Source organism: Condylostylus longicornis, unplaced genomic scaffold (assembly GCF_029603195.1).
Source record: "Condylostylus longicornis isolate FDR11 unplaced genomic scaffold, ASM2960319v2 ptg000072l, whole genome shotgun sequence".
NCBI lineage: Eukaryota > Metazoa > Arthropoda > Insecta > Diptera > Dolichopodidae > Condylostylus > Condylostylus longicornis.
The window spans coordinates 5,352,055-5,375,342 of record NW_026578040.1 but is presented as its reverse complement, the minus strand read 5'-3'; the positions used below and the strand labels follow the sequence as shown (position 1 = coordinate 5,375,342).

At 26.6% G+C, this 23,288-nt stretch overlaps 1 protein-coding gene across 1 annotated transcript in view; it reads right to left on the bottom strand.

The window, feature by feature from the left end:
- Positions 1-360: 360 nt before the first annotated feature.
- LOC129612385 (uncharacterized) overlaps positions 361-23,288 on the bottom strand; it is a 55,660-nt gene continuing 32,732 nt past the window's right edge. Inside the window, exons 3-13 of the mRNA XM_055525945.1 lie at positions 18,248-18,840; positions 17,531-18,159; positions 15,172-15,525; positions 14,959-15,064; positions 14,045-14,261; positions 13,157-13,228; positions 11,586-11,926; positions 10,983-11,156; positions 10,493-10,564; positions 10,024-10,152; positions 361-8,356 (exon numbers count right to left, since the gene is read on the bottom strand). Coding sequence (XP_055381920.1) covers positions 1,134-8,356; positions 10,024-10,152; positions 10,493-10,564; positions 10,983-11,156; positions 11,586-11,926; positions 13,157-13,228; positions 14,045-14,261; positions 14,959-15,064; positions 15,172-15,525; positions 17,531-18,159; positions 18,248-18,840 — 9,910 coding nt within the window. The 3' untranslated portion in view covers positions 361-1,133. The remainder of the gene's footprint in view (positions 8,357-10,023; positions 10,153-10,492; positions 10,565-10,982; positions 11,157-11,585; positions 11,927-13,156; positions 13,229-14,044; positions 14,262-14,958; positions 15,065-15,171; positions 15,526-17,530; positions 18,160-18,247; positions 18,841-23,288) is intronic.

Genomic DNA, 23,288 nt, shown 5'->3' with positions numbered 1-23,288 from the left:
AATAGGATATAAATATAAATATACATACATATATATATTACTTACGATTTGATATATTATTATATATAATTATTCAATAAAATAAAATATAATATATTTGCTAAAAACATTATATATAGTTTTAAATAAAACTTAAAATATAAAAAAAATATTTTGTTGGAAATATGCTTATTCTTTATACTCATTATTTAATTAGATATTTTGAATATTTTTCTCTTTTATTATACAAAACAGAAAGTTATAAAAATAAATACAACATTTACAACTACAGAATATAATATTATGTAATATACAGTTAAATGAATTTATATAATTAAAGAAAATAATATATGTGTATGTGTGAATATTTTTAAATTAAATAAAAATTTCTTTTTAAATGCAAAACGATCTCAATATTTTTTTTTCTTAAATGCTTTAAATGAACGAGTTTTCAAATGAAAATCTTGACACTTTACTCATATATGATATTCAAAAGAATATTATTACATAACATATAATCAAAATAATATTTATTTTAAAAATTTGTATTAATTTAATTTTGTGTTATGTTAAAATATTTTCAATTAAATTAAAGTAATTTTCAAGATATAGGTTATCTTTAAAAAAAAAAATTAATAATTGAAGAATGCGCACGGAAAATTCCGGATTCAAAATGGCAGTGAGCTGGAGCTGCATCAAAATTTGGTAATAAAATATTTATTATTATTGATAGCTGATTTTTGAGCATTACATAAATTAAGAAACTTTATATTTTTGTTTCGTCAGTTAAATTTCATTTTAAAAAACGAATGAATGGTAACCTTTGAATGAATTGTGTTGATGCAAAATTTTGACAAAAATCTTATCTTGTTAATGAATTGGAAGAACGTTTTTTAGGTAAAATACAAAGAGTTTTCGCAGTTCTGAACCTCTTTCACGTAAATTTTTATATTTTCAATTATTTTAATTGAAAATTTTATGACATCATTTGATTTATTTGGCAAATAGGAAACCATTATATTTCTTTTTTCATATATTCAAATATACATTCTGATCTACAAAAGATCTTTTTGTAACTAACTTATCTATATAAATGCAAAATCAGTCCGTATTTAAATTTTAAATTTTTTGCTTACCCCTATCTACCCTTGCTCTTATACTTTACCCCATCTAGTTATTGAATTACTTCGAACATATTTAAATGCATTTTCACTGTCCCGTTCTATACTACTACGAGTCATACTATTTGCTCGAAATATATCTGGTGATTCAGATATTCTAGTTAAATCAGTATTAACAGTTTTTGAGCTAATAACTCTTGGACATCTTGCAATTGATCGTCCTCTTCTTATACCGGTAGGTAATTTATTTTCTACGTCAGGTTTTTTAATTGTTTTCGGACTATTTCGTATCGTACTACTGCTATTTACATTATTACTTGAAGTTTTATTACTCCACGAATCGTAATATTCCGAATAAGAGTCTGTTTTAAATTCTTGTGGTGTTAAAGCCGGTGTTGATTCCAAAGAGGTGTTATCTAATGAATCTAAATGCTCTTCTAATACTCTTTTAGCAGCTGCTTGTATTCTTTCCATTGGTAAATGTTTAAATTGATTACCACTAGTTTTTAACATTAAACTTTGTATTAATTCGTTAACTAATTGATCACTAACTGCTTTGTTCGTATTATTTGTACTTGTTGCTGGGGACATTGGTGAATTTGATGTTGAAAGATTATCTGAATCTATGCTAGTGCTTGCTTTAAGAGGTAGTGATAAACGTTCTCTGCGTTGTGACATAGTTTCGGCTTGTTTAATCGCATCAGGATTATTACGCCTTGTTATCGAAACATTATGTATAATTTTCTTTTTAGAAGGTTTACAATTAAATTCCTCTGCTAATCGTTTTTCTTCTTCAGTCATTTGTTCTTTTGAAATATCTGTTACCGCTTCACTTTCGTCAGTTAACAATCTAAATAAGCGAGAGTGTGTAGCTGCTCGTTCATATCTTGACATTTTACGAAGTTCTGGGAAACATTCTGATTCGGTGTCAGTCTCTGAAATCAGCTTACTCATATCTGTAACACCAGAATCATCATCTATTTCTGATTCAGATCTTTGTAATGAGCTAGTTCTGCTCAAGTTATCTTTCGAATTCTCTTTTGACGTGTTTGAAGAAGTTTGTATATCAAGCTTATTTATATCTTTAGTTTGTTCAACAGTACCTGTTTCAAAGGCCATTATTTTATGACGTACAGAAGCTTTGGAAATGTCATTTTCATTATTATATTCTTGTGCAATTTCCAAATTATTCGTGTTTTTGTTATCATCGCATTCATGGATAATTTCAATTTCAATCTCCTCACAATCTTCATCCTCATGAGAATTTGTGTTATAATAATTATAACAGTTTTCTTTAGAATTAATCTCATTTTCAAACTCATTTTTAAATGAATCTATTGCAGTCGAATATGTCGCTTCATATTGATTTATAGAAGACGATCTTCTTGACTTATCTAATTGGTAACAATTAGAATTTGATTTCAAAACTGTTGGTTCATAAGAATTAGAATGAAATTGCATTTTCGGCATGTTGTCATTCTGATTAGTAATTGAATTTTTACGCGATTTCTCACAATCACTTGAAGTTATACTTGACCCTCGTTTTAACTTGTCGTATTCATTTACTGTTCTATTTGAATCCGCTCGTAATGTTTCAAATGCGCATGGCGTCATATTTGATTCTTTTCTACTCTTTTCAAAATCATACCTTGTTGTACTTGAGTCTCTCCTAAGTCTATCATCATAGCGACTTGTACTGCGATCTCTTCTGCGTTTTTCTTCTTCTTCATGGATTGAACTTCGTCTTTTGAAATAGTTCATAGCTGTTTTATAATTATTTCGACATTCTTCTTTGTTTTCATTTTTATCGATAGTTTGTGCAAAATTTGAGTTATCGTTAAATCCATTTGAATTCTGATGATCGATATTTTCAATGTGATTACATTGATTTGACTGATCTTGTAAAAATTTTTCACAGTTTTGAAGCTCAGAAGAATCAGAACTTTTTTGTTTCAAACTTTGTTCAGAATAACAATATTCATTACCAGCGTTATTTTCTAAAGAATTCCAACAATCAAACTCATTTTGTGTTGAACTTTCCTGATTATAGTCTGTCCTTTGTTTTTCGGAACTCTTTAGGGGTTCAATTGCTATATATTTCGAGTTTTGTGAAACTTTTTTATTTGTAATTTGTTCAAAATAATCTTTTGTATCATTGAAATCAATCTCATTATCAACAACTTCGTTTACAGTTTCTTGTGCATTTTCTTTATTTTCATTTGTTTCACCAAAGTACTGAACTTCTTCTGCTGGACAATAGTATTGTGAGGTTAATAGTTCTAATTCATTTTGCTTATCAGAAATACAATTTATTGGATGTTTGTTTCGATGTTTTTTAGATTTTTTATTTTTCTTTTTACCTTCTTTACTTTCAGAAACTTCGTTAACACTTTCACTATTTTCTGTCATATCAACTGAAACCTCAGTTTGTAGTTTGCTCTGTTTTTTAATTTTATTATCTGAGGAGAAATTTTCGTCTACATAATCATTATTTGGGTTCTGACTTTTAACAAACTCCTCTAAAGCACTCTGAGCTGCCCAAAAATCTATATTATCGTCAATAACAACCTTATCTGAATCATCAACCGCTTGTTTTCTTTCCTTTGTTTCTTCTTTTGATTTACATTTTTTATGTTTATCCTTTTTTGATCCAATAGTTTCGCAAACATTTGAAATAAGTACTGGCTCTACATTTTTCTTACTTTCTAAAATGCTGTGAGCTGCCCAAAAATCTATGTTATCATCAATAACAACTTTATCAAAAGTTTCACTAGCTTCTGTTTCTGTCTTAATTTTTGCATGTTTATCAGTTTTAAAATTCTTTGTCTGCAATTCTTTTTTCATAACCGTTGGCTCTGAATTTATCTTGTTTTCTAAAGCATTTTGAGCCGCCCAAAAATCTATGTTATCGTCTATTATACCCTTATCATTACTTTCAATAGATTTCTTTCCAATTCTTGCTTCATCCTTTGTTCTTAATTTCTTAAGTTTTTCTCTTTCTGAACTATTCTTTTCTGATATACTTGAAACGGCAGCGGTTTCAGTATTACTGTTGTTTTTCAAATTGTTTTGAGATTCCCATAAGTTTGCTTTATCCTCAATAATACCTTTCTCAGAGACCTCTACAAATTCCTTCACTTTCTTCATATCTTCACTTCTTTTACTCTTTCTATATTTATCTTTCTTTGAACTACTAACCTCTAAATTACTTGATTCAGACACAGATTCATTTACGTTGTGTTTCTCTTTCTTTAGAGAATTACAATCTAATTTACTTGTTTCAGTTTCAGATTCTGATTCTTTCCTCTTCTTTTTACTTTTTGTATGCTTTTGCCTAATTTCAGTTGAACCACCTAAAGCATTTTCAACTGCCAAAATTTCAGATTTGCTTTTACTTTCCGTAATTTTATATTCCTTTGCTATGTTATATTCCACGTTAGGACAATTTATATCAACCCATGTATTGCTTTCACCTTCCACTATTTGTTGTTTCTGATCACTTTTTAATTTTTTTCGTTTTTCTTCTGGCAAATTTTGGCCCAATTTTGTGTTATGTATAACATTTTGCATTTCTATTATATTTTTACTATCATTTTGCTTACTTGTGTTCGATTCGCTATAATTTCCCCAGAAGTCAATTACAGGTTCATATTCCATTTCTTCAAAAGCTTTTTTATCACAGTCTTGACGAGCTTCATCTACTATTTCACATTTGTTGTCTTCAGAAGTCAGAACATTATCTCCATTTACATCTTCCATTTTTACTTCATCATTTGACACTCCATTGTAGCCCAAGTAATCTGTAAAGTTCTTTTCAATCATATCTGTTTCTTCATATCTTTGTTCATCCACTGATTTCCAATATTCAAAAGTTTTGTCTATCACTTTATGTTTTTCCAACGTTTTGGCTTCATCCTCATAATCAGATGCTTTGCTGGAACTCCAGAAATCAGTGACCTCTTCTTCTTTTTCCTCTTTTTCAGTTTTATTATCATCAAGTTTCGCACTTCTGCTCTCAATTTCTTTATTTTTTTCACATGTTTGCCAAAAGTCAATATTACCACTATTCTGTGTTGTTATAGCAAAAGTCTTTTTTTCATTGGCGTACTCCTTATTGCACAGAAGGTTTGCACCGCTCTCATTCTTTGTCACTTGAACCGTTTTATTTTCTTCTTCATTATTAATGACACTCCAAAAATCAATATTGTCTTCATTATCCGTCATCTTAACATTTTTAACTTTAGATACTTTTTCGCTAGTTGTCCATAAATCAGCTGAAATATCTTCATGATTTGGTAACCTCAAAAATTCATTTTGTTTTTTCGATTCATTAAAGGCTTGAATATCATTTGTACTTGTCTGACTTATAATATCACCATTTTGGGTTATAGTTTTTGTACTACAAAAGTCATCTGTTGATTCGTTATGTACAATTGGAGCACGATAAAATCCATCATCATCGTGGTTTTTAATATTAGCCCAAAAATCAATTTCACCCCCATCTTCCTCACTTATATTATTTTCCTCAACATTTGTAGAAAGATCAAGCGTTGTTTCTACATCAGTTGTATTAGATTTTGTAATAGTGCCACAAAAGTCAATAGCATCATTAGCTAATTCTACTTGATTATTTCCTTCTTCATCATCAAGGTCACGATTGTTATAGGCCCACTTCGCTATAAGCATTGAAGTAACTTTAGAATGCTCTTCCCAAGTGGTTTGCACAGATTCTGATGTTGATCCCTTTTTTTGGTCCTTTTGATTATCCAATCCAATAACCACTTCTGCTTTGTCATTTACTAAATCAACACAATCATTTGATGAGGACTGTGAATCAGATTTAGCTATATTATTTGTAAGATCGCCGTTATAAGTTTCATTTAAAAATTTATTTCTCATATTTAATGAAAACGAAACCGAAACTTCTTCCTCGTCTGTAACTACAGAGTCTTCTTTCTTAAAAACAGATTCTCGAGATTTTTCAATTTTATTTGCTTCATGGGATTTTTCAGATACGTTAGAGCCACTACGAACCGTCGAGAGATTTACTGTAACACTTACATCACAGTCATCACTATCTACAGCACTGATGCTAGTAATACTAAACCTTCTATTAATTTCTTTTTGCATTTGTGTGTCATCAGAATTTTTTCTTTTTTTATCATTTTTACAATTTGTTTCTTGAAGATCTGCTCTTAAAGAAACCTTTTCACTTCTTTCCTGTAAATCAATTGGCATTTCTGTATCATCAAAATCAAAGGAACAACTGATGCGTTTTAATTGATCTTTAATATCACTAATCGACGACTTCCTTGATTCGCTTTTATCACAACAATAGTGTTCAAGTTCGGTAGAAGCTAAACTAGAACGTGGAGATAACGCGTTAAAATCGCTCAGGTCATCTTTTATTGAAACAATGCTTGAACGACGTGATGAAGAATCTTTAATCTCGCTTGTACCTACTTCCACAGTTGTAACATTTTCATCATTTTCTGAACGACTAAAGGAAAGTTTTAGGGGAAGTCGAACGCTTACTAGATTCAAATCTTCTTCGTCATATGTTTCATCTCCTGAATTTAAATCTTCAACAGTCTTATCATCATTGTCTAAGGCTTCAACAGTATCACTTCCAGAAAAATTTTTATCATCTTCTTCTTCTTCACCAATATCTTCCAGCCCATCTTTCATGAATACAAATTGAATTTCATCCTCTTCCGAATTAGGGGACTCAATTTCATCAAACATTTCCTTAAATCTACTGTCAATTTTTTCATTACTAGCTTTAAAAGATTCTTCACAAAACGGATCTTCTGGAGCTTCAGTTTCATTACCCAAATCGTCTTGATCTAAAATTTTACTATTTTCTGTTGTTGGATCCTCATCTGTTTCAGTATTATACGTTTGTATATCACGAACAGACTTATTGGAACATAATACTGGTTCTTCATACTCTTCGAACGATGATTCCTCGGAATCATCAGAATCAGAAAAAGATTCTTCTTCGGAAGAACTTTTATCTGTTTTCATTATTTTTGGAACTGGAACAATTTCATTATCAGACTGAGTAAAATTAGAAATTGGGGAATTTGACGAACTAGAATTTAGGTTAGGAGATGGTGTATGTGAACTGCTTGGATTATCTCTACAAGATTTTGAAAGACTTTTATTAGATTCACCTAAATATGTTTTATTATTGGTTTTGCTTATATTTAAATTTATTGTATCTGAACTATTAATATCATCTAATTTAGCTGACAACTCATCTATAACAGAATCTTCTCTCACAAAATCTTTAGAATCATTGGAAGAATTATTTCCTTTGTTCGAATCAGAATTTTTTTTGAACTTTTGATTATTATTCTGATCAGAGTTAATAATATTATTAAATCTAGAAATTATTTCTTTTGCATTTATACTCTCTATTTCGGGAGCCTCACTACTAGATCTAATACCAATGTTAGGTTTTTGACAGTTTGAATCAACTATAACACTGGATGCTCTATATCCACGTGCTGTCAATTCATCCTTATTATAATTTTGTTTTTCTAATTCCATATGTTCTTCCTCTTCAGTTTCATCAAAACTCTGTGTTACAATAATATTAGGAGGTGCACTATTTCTCCACCCATTTGTGATTGCATTATTCATACCATTTCGACTACGCGCTAAATTACGACGTCTTCGTACAGCCGCATTTGAATCATAACTGCCATATAAACTACCATTACTATTATAAAATGAATTGTTAAAATTTTGTGGATCATAATCGGGTGGTATATGGTGTGGAGGATGTAAGGGATGTGGTGGTGGAGGATAATACGGATGGTAATAATACGGATATGGTGGAGGTGGATACGGCCAATTTTTCATGTCATGACTCTGTAAATTTTGCGGTGGAAATTGATAGGGAGGTGGATATCCTGGATATCCGTAAGGTGGATATGGTGGATATGGATAAGGATAATTTGGTGGATCTAATGGTGTAGGTGATGGTTGGGCTCTATTATTATTGTTGTTATTATTAATATTGTTATTACTACAATTATTATTGTTGTTATAATTTGTATTATTATTATTATCATTATTATTGTTGCTATTGTGATTATTATGATTGTATTCGTTATTCATGTTATCATTATGATTGACATTGTTATCAGTGTTATCGTTATTATCATTGTTCGGTGATGAATATGATGAATTGGAAGATATTTGTTCATGTTCAACATCCGAGCCTTCCATCTCGGCTATAAAAAAGAAGAAAGTGAATTTATGTGCGAAAAAAAGAAAATATTTTATGTTTTTTTTTTTTTGAGTTGTGTATGTATTATTACATTCTTAAATACTAAAAATAATCCTATATGCGATAAAACTCTAGCCAGTGTATTTAATAAGATTTTTAAATTACTTACTAAATTGAAATTTAAATTTCAATAAATTGAATTTCGATCAAATATTCAACACAAGCTTAATGACTAAAACCATTGCAATTTTTTATTAGCTTTCATAAGTTGTTCAATAATGAAATTTTGTAATTTTTCTGCAAAAATTAAAATATATATATGTATGTATGGAAAGGATTGGTTTAACAAAAACATTATCTTTTACAATGGAAGCTAATAAAAAATATTTTTTTTACAATTTAAATTAACTTGTTTCTGAAAAATTCTTTAAAAGTATTTAAAAAACAGTCATAAAGCTTTCCGAATTACTCATAAATCTACAGATATGAATTTAACATCGAAAAAGTTTAAGATAAAAATGAATTTCTTTTTTTTTTATAATGAACAGAAAATATATTTACAAAAGAAAACATTCTCCAAAATAATATATATATTTTATATATATGATATATATATATAAATAAAATGCTGAAAATGTTATGATTTTTTTGATATATAGATATTACAAAACATAAATTAAATACCTTATGTATTTTAGCAAAGTTATTTAAAAATCTTTACTTTTTTATTTTAAAAATTCAAGAAAAATATTCTTGAAAAGATTCTTTTAGACCAATTAGAGGAAATAAAAAAAAAATACAGTAACTTAATTCAAAGCTATTGTTCATTACAACTGTGACAAAAATATTTGCTCGTCCTGAAGTTAAGATTGTTAAATGTAAAAACATTGCAATGTTGGAAAAGTTGTGAAGTGAAACTCATTTAACTTTATCTAAACTATATAACTATAGTAACTTTATCTAAACTATAATAACTATAAGTAACCCAGATTCAATTGTGAATATTAATTAAAAATATTGCAGAATGTTATTGAAATTTTACTAGAAGTCTAAGTCAGTCACAGTGTCTCAGTTGGGAAACTTTGATCTCAAGGATTTCGTTAGATTGGATTAATATTTGACAAAAGTTTTATACCTAAACGTATGTGGATCTTAATTGATTAAAAAAATAAAATACAATCTAGTTCGAATCTAACAAAGTTCATGAGCTATATTTAATACAAAACCCTCCTTGCTTAACGTTCTAAGTAAGCAATAGAAAATTAAAGTTATAAATTATTATAAATAAGGTAATTAATTTTTTTGTAATATCAATTTAAAATTCATGAATTACTTTAAAACATTTAAAATTATTTTATTTCTTTTGTATTAGAATTAACAGTAAATGAGGAAAAAAAATTGTATGTGACACATTTTAAAAATGAGCTATTAAATTTGGTTGTTTTTTAAATTAAATTTTTAATTACAAATTTTTATTTTAATTAATTCTTTGAAATTGTGATGAAATACAAAATCTAAAATCTTTTTGTTTTTATATGATGAACATGTAAAAAAAAATTATCAAATTAAATTTAAAAAAAAACACTTTTTGTATGTATGTTCGTATAAATCAATTGATTTTATACACATACATACATACATTATTATACATTTGCAGAAGTGTATGAAAAAACTAAAACTTACCAGCATTTTCAGGTGTTGTCATTTGTTGCAATAATTTAAATGATCTACTTGGGATGGCACTACCAGTATATTTTTTTGGTTCCGGTACTCTTTGTTCACTAGGGTGTACATACTGCTGTTGTAAGTAATCTAAAAAAAATTAAAATTTTATCATTTAAATAATATTTGAGTATGTGAATATCACATCTCACACATATTGTATCGCATTTAATATCGCACAACCTAACTCGTGAGACAGTACCAATACATATCACCACATCAAAAAATTACTGTAATCACTACTAGCAACTTCGAAAGACGGCGATTGAACACCGAATATCTAGATTCATAACATTGTAATATAATTTTAGATCTTTCACTGTCTTTTGTAAATTTTAGAAATTATAGGTTATGCGGTATTATACACGTGCGGCACGACAATATTATATAAAAAAGTATGTTTTAAAGTTTTTTTGGAAAATATAATTACCGTCATTATAGAAACCTCCTGGCTGTTGGGTGTACCGAGGAGGTTGTGGTTGGCGCATTATTGGTGGTGTTCCTAAAAAATTTACAAAACAATAATGAATACATTATATAAAATAAATTTTCTATTTAAATTAATATAAAATGTAACATTTTAAAAAAAACTATAATTGAAATTTAAATAGAAATTTTTAATTTATTAATTTATATAAAAAAAACTCTCTAAATGAAATGTCCTGTTTTAGAATATGAAATTCATTTTTTATTAAAATCATTAAACTATATGTTTGAAATTATTTTAAGTTATCAAACTACTGAAATACTTAACAAAAATTCCACTCAAACTTTAAGTTAGTGTGGTAACACCATAATTTTAATTTATTTTTAGTTCAACAAGTTGCCTTTTTTTATTAGGTATATTTTTAAATCAATCAAGCTATTTGCTGTTTTTGTTTTGTTTTATCAAAAAAAACGAAAGCTTTTCATTTCCGTACCATTCATTTGTCTAATATATGGATCAATGGAATCGCCACCATTGTACGAATTATCAAATGATTCTTCTTTCATTTTACGACCGAGAACATCTTGTAACAATTTGGATGTATGTGATGGTACGGTAGTACCACGATAGCGGAAATCATCTGCATTACATTTGGTTGTATCTTCGTCTACTTTTTCGAAAAAGAGATGGGAAGTGTGTTTTTTTTTATGTGTGTATGTTTTCAAATATTATTTTAGAACAATGTATGTATATATGTATTTGTTGTTTTGATTTCATGAAAATGGTTTCCCTATATTTTTTTTACGAAATGCCAAGATTGTAAAGAAAAAGATCAAAGATGGGTGCATAATAATGAAAGCGGTACAATTATTATAATATTTAATGAATGAATATATTTTTGAACTTGATATAAAAAAATAATGCTTTTTAATGTTTTATGTATATATGAGTTGTATATAAGAAGGAAGTAAGAATGAAATCTGTTCTAATTTAAATAAAGGTCATATTTTATTTACCGAAATAATTATGCAAGTTATTTTCACGTTTATCTATACGTATGCGATTATGTTAAATTTTTAGTTAGTATTATACTCACCCTGACTTCGAACACGGTTCATAAAATTCAAATGATCTTGTTCGTTTATTTGCATTCGTTTTAATTGTTCGTTATCAATATATGGTGATTGCGGTGTATTAGGTGCTGATTGTAATCCATTTTGACTCATTTGTTTCGAATAATGTGGCCGTTGTAATTGTGGAGGTTGATCGTTACTATTATTAAAATTAGTTTTAACAGCCGGAGAACTTCGATTTGAACTATCATCTGAATCTTCAGTTGACGTAATCTTTTGTAAAATTCTAAAGGATTTTGATTGACTTGGTCCATTGCTAGTACTACCACCCCATGAATTTTGATGTTGTAATGTACGCGGATCACTATATTGTTATTCATATAATAAATTTTGTTTCATTAGGATTTTTTTTATTTCTTTTTAGTTTTCGTTTTTAAGAATTTTTTGTCGAATTATTGTGAGTTTTTTTTTCATTTGTACAATGCGTAATCTAATTTGTTCAATTAGTTTTAATATTAATATTAATATTATTATTTAACAATTAATATTAATATATACTTTCAATTACCCATGACTTAAAAATTTAAGTAATACTGCGTTTCCTACACAAATTTCAGCAATTGGAATTCATATGTTGAATTAAATCCGTATTACTGCGCTTTTGAAGTCAGGGTAATTTTAATTTAGAATTGAAGTTAAACAACGAAAAAAACGTAAAAATAACATTCAAAAAAAGAAATATGTATAAAAGTTGAAAATTGAATGTAAATTGGCATTTAGTGCATAAAACAACGAATTCATGATTTTTATGGATTGATGAAATAATGATAACATGGCATAAAATAAAATGTTGTGAAGAATGTACGCGGTAATGTAATAATAATTTAGAATAAGTTTGACTGAAAAATGTGAAAAACCTTTAGGATAACTAACTGAAACGAAAAGCTGTTGAAAAGTATAAAAATTTATTGTTGCTTCATAAAACGTTATGAATATGACCCCCTTTTTATAGCAGTAGTTCTTATACTACAGTAAAGAAACCAGATTATTGACATCAAATAAAATGACATTGTAAGATAGGGTTTAAATTTTAAATATTGCTCTTGGGTTTGCTTTAATTTGATTTGTAAATGTCGGTTTAAAAGTTTAAAATTTGATTACATTTTGCAATTTACTTTGATTTCTTGCTTTATAAGATTTTATCTAATCATAAATTATTATTTATATAACAACGTACCTAACGGTTTGCAAAAAAATTGTAATCCTTTACAAGGTCAAAACAGTCAAATATTCTGTCAACATTTTTATTACATTATAAAATTTGTTGTTAATTTAAAATATTATGATGAATGCATGAAGATAACGAATTTATGAATATGAAATTTTAAAAATAAAATGTGAAAAATAAACTGCAAATTAAAAAAAATACAATTGTGTTTCGTTTAAAAAAACACAAAAAAAAAACCAAAACAGAAGTGAACGAAGGTACAAAAGTAACTTGACGAAACGATTTTCTAACAAAACTACAATATTTGTCAGCGACATTTGGTTTTAGGTGTAATGACATAAAATACAAAATTTTACAATCATGTACCTTAGCCTTGATTTTCTGTAACGAATTTCGGCTTCTAACGGGATGTCATGAACAAATATTCTATAATTTCCACTGTATAATTTACATGTATATATGTTTATATATATATATGTATTTATATGTTTTTGAATACCCCATTTTTTTTGAAAAATTTATAAAATATTCAATGAGAACAATTGAATTTTTTGTTTTTATAAACAATTTACATATTTATGTATGTATGTATGTATATATTACAGTTTATAAAATTGCATTTAAAACCCTTAATATATAATAATAATAATTGCTTGTGCTGATATCAAAATTAATTTTAAATAATTATTATAAAAACGTTTGCTAATAAGTTAATTTAAATACTATTTCAATTATTAATAAGCAATTTCTAGAACAACAAAGTAAAATTTTAAGCAAAATTCCATAATAAAAGCAAAATATGGCATAAGCCTGACTTCCAAATTGTAAAAAAAGTCATATTCTCTACAGAGTATCATGGTCCACTTTGCATATGAAAAATTATCTACGAACATATCCGTTTTATAATATCCAAAAGGGTTATACTTTTTAGAAACTTTCAGAATGGAATGTTTCAAAATGGTAGTTGACTGGTATTTGACCCATTTTATATTTTTTAGCCATTAACTCCTTCTTCTTGACTCTTTAGTTGTTCATTGGATAAATTTTAATTAATTTTAAAAAATTATTAATTTAAATTTCGTCTCCGTTCCATAATGAAAACACAATAAGTTTTAAAATTGGTTTAAAAGATGATTTTTTTACAATCTGAAGTCAGAGTTACTACTAATTACTCCATTATTATATCACATCATTTCAATATCTACTGCTAATTTTTTTCTAAAGAACAACAATATTTAAATAAAAAATACTTACTTTTGTATCACCATCGGTTGCTGTGATACCGGACCACGTACACTATTCGAATTGAATGGATTACCAGAACCATTGTTATTTTGTTGTCCTTCAATTGAAATTGGTATTATTCTTGTACCAGGAGCTTGTTGATTTTGTTGTACTGGTTGTTGTCCAGGATAATTTTGATAACCTTGATCTACGAATTGATTTGGATTACGGACAATATAACCAGGTGCTGTTTTTTTATTATTTAATAATGTGTTTTTGTTTTTTTTTTTTGTTTTGTAAATTTTTGATTTTGAAAGTAAAATGAAGAAAAGAAAACACACAGATACATATAAGCTTTTAGTCGTAGATACAAATAATTAATTATTGTAATCAGCAAGAAAAATCTTCACAGTTTAATTCGAATTTTAATATTTTTAGTATGCACATGTGCCACCCATTTTGTGCAATTTCATAAATTGTAGATGAAAAATTAGGAATTTCTTATTTTATATTTAACTCAGACTAAAAAAAAGGCAAGCATTTCAAACTAAAAATAAGCCAAAAAGCCAACTATTCTATGAAAGTTTATTCATGAAATGCATAAAAGTGCAATTCTTACGGTTATAATCTGTTTAAAAATTATTCACCTACAATTTTAAATTACTATACGTGGCACATGATACATCTACATTTAATAAAATTTCATTTCATTGAGCTAAGAACCAATTTGTATAATAAATTTAGATTTTTTAATTTTTAATATCTACGAATTTAATTTTTAAATATTGCACATAAAGAATTTCAATTAAAACTTAATTTTTTGGTTTTACTTGTAAAGTTCAGTTTTTCTACTTCAACTTCAATCAAACATACTAAATGTTAACGAGTGATCATTGCTGATCAATTTTAATTATGTACATATAACAAAAAAAAATTGTACTTACAACCAGCTGATCCTGGTGTTGAACTATTTGGATTGGATCCCGGGAACCCAGGTGTTGTTGGATTAGAAGTTGGTGTTCTTTCGATTTGAATTGGTATGATATGCTCCTAAAACGTTATATTATGTTTAAATTATTAATTTATAATTACATACATATATATAATGTAAATATTTTACAAAATAATTGTTTGGTGTAAAAAAAACGTAAACTCACCTTAGGTTGTGTTCCTGTTTGTAAAGGTGGATTATTCATTTGTAATTTTAATCCGGGATTATTTTGTTGTAAATGACTTGGTTGTTGATATTGTTGTTGTTGTGGCCATTTATTTGATGGCGATGGTACAGAACTGTTATACTGCTGTTGTATTGGTTGTTCTTGACGTGATGGTGTGTTTTGTTGCTTTGTTGTATCATTTTGTCGTGCCCAATCAGGGACATCTTTTGTTGGTGTTACCCATCGATTTGGTGGTGGGCCTTTTCTTAAACTACCTTGATTATTAGATTGTTGTTGATTTACAGCAAGATTTTCTGGTGCAACCGGTGGAATATAAAGTGATCCCACTTGTGACTAAAAAAGAAAAAAAATATATTTTAGTTTTTAGTACGTATTTCAACGGTTAGCTTATTACACAAATTATGTCAGTGTGTACTGATAGAATGTCAGTGTGTATGTATAATGTTACCTTCAATTTATCGTTTATTTAAAATTAGGCTTAGTTACGCCCATTAACTCATTACTTTTCATTTGAGAATTAATATTTAAGTTAATTGACCGAATTTTAGGCGAAAAATTTTTCTTAAATTTATGCTATGTTATTTTGACTGAAAACGAGTTTTGATCTTAAAATGAATAACTTAAGAATAAGAATAAGTAGAAACCGAAATTTTCATACGTCTTGCATGTCTTAAAACATTTTCTTCTTTTTTGTGATCTTCCTTCAAAATATTAAAAATACATTCCTCAATTCTTAAAATAGATTTGCAAAGGCATGCCAACTATAACTTTTTCTATTTAATTTTAATATAAAACACGAAAACAAAAAGAAAAAAGGAATATCATTTTTATTTTTTTTTTATTTTTATTCTCGTGCCATCGATCAGCAGATAACGAACACGCGTAAAAATATTTAATGGTTTTTTTTTGCAGGCGGTTCCTATAACTATTTAGTTTGTTCTTTGTGATACATTTAAGTCTCTTTTCTCAATACAAAATGAGAAGAGACATGTTTCTATAAAAATATACCTTCGTGCCATAATACAGAAAGATACAGTCATATATGCGTGTAAAATAATAGGATTTAATATTAAGTGTATCATTTCATTGCTAAGAAAAAAAAAAAATAAAAAAAAAAATTTGTAACTTTGCCAGACAAGTTTCTGTGTTTTTGCTGTGTTTTTTCACATTTTAATGTTGGTGTTGTTTGCCTGTTCCCAATCTTAATTTTTTTATGACTTCAGTGAGCCATAAAAAACCGAATTTCATAAAAATAATAAGAAAAAAAGTAGATACATGAACATGATATGCAGACTAAATGACCGAAACATTGCATGCTTGATTGTCATTTAAAATCTTCAGATATTTTTTCTGAAAAAATAATAAAAATAAACAAGAGAACTAAAAAGAAACCTTTAATCCTTGCAAGGTTTCTCATTTTTTGGAGCACATCATTGATTCTCCTACATTTAAAATATTAGGAATTCGGAAAATCAAAAAAAATATCTCAACTTTTTTTTAGTCTTGTTTTTTATTATTATTATTACTTTTGTCACCTTAATGAAACGATGTGACTTTAATAAGATTTACATTTAATCGCTTCTTATTTTCATGTTGTTTCATTTTATAGAAATAAAAAATATCGAAGAGAATCAAAAAAGCAAATACGAAAGGAAGCAATGGAAGAAAATTGATTTCAAATACTTTGTTTCTTTTTCCAATATTGAGTATGTACATATGTGTGTAGGTGATACGTGTACCTGTATAGGTACATATTATACAATAATTGTAATGCAAATCGTTTATGTTCCTTTGGGAATTGACATTTCGTTGAAGTGTTGAAATCATTATCCATTGTATTCATTGCTCACATTTTTTTCTGTTTGTAAACATTATAATCGTGTGAACAATGCTTTTAATACTTAGGGAACCAGTAACAAGTACCTAAATGTATCTAATTTCAATTACATAAAAACTACATAAATGACAATCTTTTAAAACAAAAGAAGCCTGTAAAAACTCATCTTTTAAGTGTAGTCCTTAAAAGGTTTTTAAACGTTTTTTTTTTAACTAAGAATAAAAACGGTTTTGTCTAAACATACTAATAAAGCACTCGGTTTGGACTTAAAAAAGTCATGATTGCGGGATTAATTTTATTAAGGTGGGTTAGTATGTTAAAATAATTTCACTTATTTTCAGATTTCAGATAAAAATTTCACTTTCAATCTTAAAAGTTTAGTCATTTCATAATTTATATAGAAATAAGACGAGCTTAATTTTAGTTGGACCGCGCGAATCTAATAAGCACATCATTTTCCAAATTTGTTGGAAAAGTGCTTAAAAGAAATATAAAACTTACAGCTTTCGATAATGGTTGCTGCTCTTGCTGATCTTTCTGAGTTGGACTTGTAACGTTAGATGTTCTTCCATAAGGATATTGTGTAGGATGTTGTTGTTGTGGGGACGATTGTGTATTACTATTAACACGTACCGGGCTTAATGATCTTTGTAAATTTACATTGTCTTCTTTTGGCGTATGGAATGGTGATTCAACACGCCCTTGAACTTGTGGTACTATTTGAGTTCTTTGAGGACTTTGTGAAGAACGTGCTAATTGCTGTTGATATTGATTTTGTATCTGTGATATTGCTGGTGATTTAATTGGGCTTTCACGATTTAAATCATATTGTTGAGTTTGTTGTACACCAGGTGAGCGTAACGGGCTTTGACCACGATTTTGTTGTTGGTCTTGATCATAAAGTGATAGTTGATTGATAGCGGGTGTTTTTAAAGGAGTTGTACTATAATTTTGATTAAATTGTTGAGGTTGTGATTGTTGTTGAGAAAATCCAGGAGATTTCATTGGACTATATGGTGTCGATGATTGTGGAGATTCATGTTGTTGTTGTACAAATCTTGAAGGACTTGGTGCTCGATATTGTTCTTGATGTTGTTGCATAGGAGATGGGGATGGTGTTCGATTATAATCTAATATAAGGAAATATAAAAAAAATAAATATTTTAAGAATAAAGATTGTATTCAATATAGTAACATAGATTGTTTTAGTTTACTTACTATACTGTGATGCTGATTCTGCCACAGAACCTGATGCCATTGGCATTGGGCTACCAGATTTTTCTTTTCTATATTCTTCAATCCAAAAATCATTTTTCTCTTTTGGTTTTGGTACTTTACGTAAATTAGCCATTGGATTTGGTGGAATTTTAATTTCTGGTCTACAACCCATTGGTGGAGGTTCGAATTTTTGTAATGGTGATGGTGATTTACGTGCTCCAGCACCATTCTGTTGCGGTGATAATGTATTTTTACCTGGAGGTGGTGGTGGAGGTGGTGCTCCAGCACTCTTTTGGGGTGGTGGAGGTGGTGGTGGACCAGTTGGAAATACTTGTACTGGCATACCAACCGCTTGAGCACCCATCACTATTGGTGGAGTTGTTGATGCATTACCACTATTATTTTGCGCTGCTAATGGAGATGGTTTCGGCTGACTACTGACACCCTCCATTTGTGCGTTACGTGCTATACGTTTTGCCATGCGAGGTGATTTTATTTGGGATAAATCTATGCCACTTGGTGTATACGTGAATGGCTTTTTGTCTTTTGTCATCATTGCGTTTTGTACGCAAGCCGGTGGTGCTTGTCCATATCTTTAAAGAAGAAAAAATCATAGATTAATAATTTATAGAAGTTTTTTAGAAAAAGAGGCAGTTAAATTTTTTTTTTTATATTTTTTAGTTCATTTTATTTTGTTTTATCATTTTTTTTAAATTTATTTATTTTATTATGCGTACATTTACGTAAAATAGAAAAAATTTAGTGTCATCATCATTTCACCTTCACAAATTATCATAGTGCAAATTTCAGCAAATTTTGTTGGCATCAAATATTTATTTTTTTTTTCGTTTGAATAACAATGATCGTGAAAAAATCGTTTTTATTTTTTTCTATAAGAATTTCAAAAACAACTTTTTTTTTTAATTATTAACAATTTAACTTGACATTGGTATACATCAAAAACTACTGAATAACACCACCCAATTTTAAGCGTGCAGATCGAAGTGCAAGTATTCAGTGCAAGCGTTCAATGAACCTTTTTATATAAAAAAAACCTCAACACAAAATTTTTGTGAATTTAATAAAATTTTATTTTATTTATTTTCTAGTTTATTTTCATTAAATTTTTAAATAGTTTTTAATTCACTTTTTTTAATTAATTCATCAATAATATCGCACTTTCAAATTATAATTAAAATTTGAGTTTTTTATACAACATTATCCGTTCTGAGGCCAAGCATTTACAATAAAATAATAATAAATTTTTGAATTTTTTAAAAATTGTTTTTATTCCTTAATTATGATATGAACTCTTCGATCGTCTAAATTGAACTAAAAGAAGTCAAATGAAATTTTCCTAATAATTTTTTTATTAAAGAATCCAAATATTCTAAAATACTAAACATTAGTAATCTTAAGGGTTAATAAACTGAAATAGAAAATATATTTAACCAAAAAAAAAAGAAAAGTATAAATATGAAAAAGAATTTTCACTGAAAAATTCCATTTGTAAAAAAAATGTACATACATACATATATGAAAAACTTTTAGTAAAAAAAGTTGAAAAAACCGATTTCAAGTGCGTTCATTATCTATAATGGCTATATGGCACAAAATATCTGCACAGCAATATATACTGTAGATAAACATACATATGCACATCTATTCTATTCTAATTGAAAATCATGACCAAACCTATTAAAATATCAATGTCAAAATCATATCTAAACTATACGCACATTTAAGTATAGACACATTTTTTTTAATTCTAATACATTTTTTTTTAATTATAGATAAAAATAAGAAAAACTAAAGAAATTTTCTTTTCAAAAAGAACTTTTCATTTCGAAATATTCAATTTAGGTCAAATAGTCAACAACCCCCTTTTTTTTAATGACCATCGGGTAACAACAAAATAAAAAACTATAAGTATGATTTTTCATTTCTTTCGTTTTTAATAAAAATCTTAGGAACAATCACCTTTTCTAACAAAAAAAACAAAAACATATATAAGGAGAAATAACAAGAAAAAAACCAAAGTTCTTTTCCCCGAAAAAAAAAAAATTTTAAATTTTAGACAAAGATTTTCATACAAAATATAAAATGAATTCTTTTACTTATGGTTATGTATGTATATGTATGTTGCAAAACAAATAGTATATTATATATAAAAAGAATTAAAATAAATAAGAATTTTTTGATGGATCCAAGTAAATTATGTTAGGCGACAACTGTTTTCATATATTCCATCTTTCCTGTATACAATAATATACTTATTAGAAATTGAAAAAGAAACAAGGAAAGTTTATTGAACAAATTTCACTTGTAACATTATTGTATTAATTTTAAAACACATACAAGTCATATATGTATGTGTATGTAATCAAATATGTATGTATGTAATCAAATTAATAATTTCATTTTTATATATAATATATAAGTATGCATGTATTCACAAATAAATTTTTGCGTAATTTCTAAATTTATAATAAAGTGTAAAAATAAGCGTGGATGTTAAAAATTAATTAAACATCAATTTATTTATATATTTGCTATATGGGAACCGTGAGCAACCTTTCAAAATAATTTATTTTTTTCAAAATTATTTTGTTTATATTAAAAACTAATAATTATTAATATTTTATTAATTTTTAATTAATTAAAAATGAAATTCATTCGATAAAATGTTTCAAACTCATTAAATTAATAAATTAAATAGCTATTTTTTTTTAAATTTATTTAAAGAAGATTTTTGAAAAGTTTCATAATAAATTTGTTTTTCCTATAATTATAAAAAATACAAAACGAAATCAATAAGTAAATTTATATTTTAATACTGTGTAAATTAAATTGTTGATATAGGAAATTTAATTTCATATAATTTATTTTAAGAAATTTAGCAGAAAATATTAATTGAATTTTTTTTCTTTTTTTCGTTTAAGGTGACCATTCTTCCTTTAATCGTGTTTTGAAAAATATTCTACTAAAAAAGCATTTTTCCAATTTGATTTAATTAATGGTATATCATGTTTATCTTCTATGCGCAGTCATTTTACTTTAGTCAAGAATTTTTTAGAAAATCTTGGTGTTTTTATAAAATTAACAAAGAAATTTGTACAATTTTACAAAATTATAGAAAATAAAGAAAAATCACACAAAATTCCAGAGTAACTCTAGTCTACAACATACATGGTCATATAGGAGAAATACTGAAAGAAGAAAATTTTAAACCCACCATCTTGTGATTTTTGAACTGATTTTAAATCGGAGATTTCCCGCTTTCTAAGAAGACATATTAAGAAAGATACAGAGCATATCAGAAAATTAAAATGTTACAATCACTTTTATATTGAAAATCGAATGAATACATTTATTTTAATATTATTATTTAACTTAAACAAATCATAAAATATTTTAAATTATGTGATGCAACTAGATGTTTTAGAAAAAAAAATAAATTTCAATAAGTATTTATATTAATAGAAATTCAAACATTAATATAAACATGTGTATATATATGTATATATAAATGTACAAATTTACACTTCTAGAAATTAATAGACTATAATTATTATACATTAAATAAATTTATATTTGAATGAAAATTTTAGCAATAATAATGCTATTTATATAAATTCTTAATATCTATAAAAAAAAATTCTTAATATAATTTTGTTCCACTTTAAAAATTTTGTAATTTTTTATTTAAAAAGATTAATTCTTGTAAATTAAGCAATAGTTTTATGCTCCACTTTCTGATATTTTTAAATAATTTGTAATATTTTTGAATAATATTTTATTTAAGAAATATTTAAATATAAATTAAGTTAATTTTCTATAAATTTAAAGATATTAGCCAGAATATGGACACAATAACGTTGTTTTTTGGTTTATTAGATATTATGCAAATAAAATGACGAATTAATTTAGCACTACAGTATTTAGATTTTTTGAAAATTTATAAAATTTATAAAATTATTGTAAATTTCATATATTAAAAAACATGTATTGTTACACAATGTTAAAATTGCACACAATGAAATTTTGCAATTAAAATTTTTGGTCTTAAAGTTTTTCTTTTAAATTCAGTAAAGTTTGAGTATCCTTTATTTTTAATTAATTTTTTTTTAGTTATTTTTTCAAATAAGCTTTGATAACATGATATTATAAATTTCACAGATTTGTTATGAACCAAAATTAAATTCAGTTCTTTATAAAGAACTGTTTTGGTTGTATGTATTGGAAATATTTTATGCTATTATGTACTTGAAATTATATATGTATTTGATTATATCATATTTTACAATTGACGAAAATTAATTTAATAATTTTATTTAAACACATTTAAAATATTTAATTTTTTTGTAATTGAATTATATTTCAGTTATAATCAATTTACACCATATTCTCGGTTCATAATAATTTTTACATTATTGCAATTTTTCTTTGTATGAAAGTTAGATTTTTTTTTGTTATGCCAACAATATACATATTTTATTTTGTTATTTCACACAGAAATAATGAATGAGCACTGACAACAATAAGCACAATATACAACTCAGAATTAAAAAATAATTTTCATAAAATTAAAATAATTACATTTAAGCTATTATACTTCAAAATGAAATTGAAATTTGATAAATTAGATTATGAAATAAGAACATGTTTATGATATAGCACTCTTCACTGTTTAAATAAAATGAATGAAGCCGCCATTGCTTGTAAAAATTTAAACGATTGGAGATCAATCACCGTTTCAGTTTTTTAATATTTAATATGTAGATCACAAGTGGATAATTTTTATTTTTATTTTTTTTGTTTCTATTTTGTATTTTAATTTTTTATAATCGATAAATTTTTTTTACAAAAAAGAAATCTATAATTTTCTGTAATATTTTGCTATATTTTTTTCTATTTAATTTTTTCTATAATTTTTCGATACACTCGACTACAATACTTCAGATGAAATAAATTTTAAAAATTAAAATTGTTTCCTGTTTAGACAAAAATCTTTTTATGCTTAAGAGATTTCCATATCTCA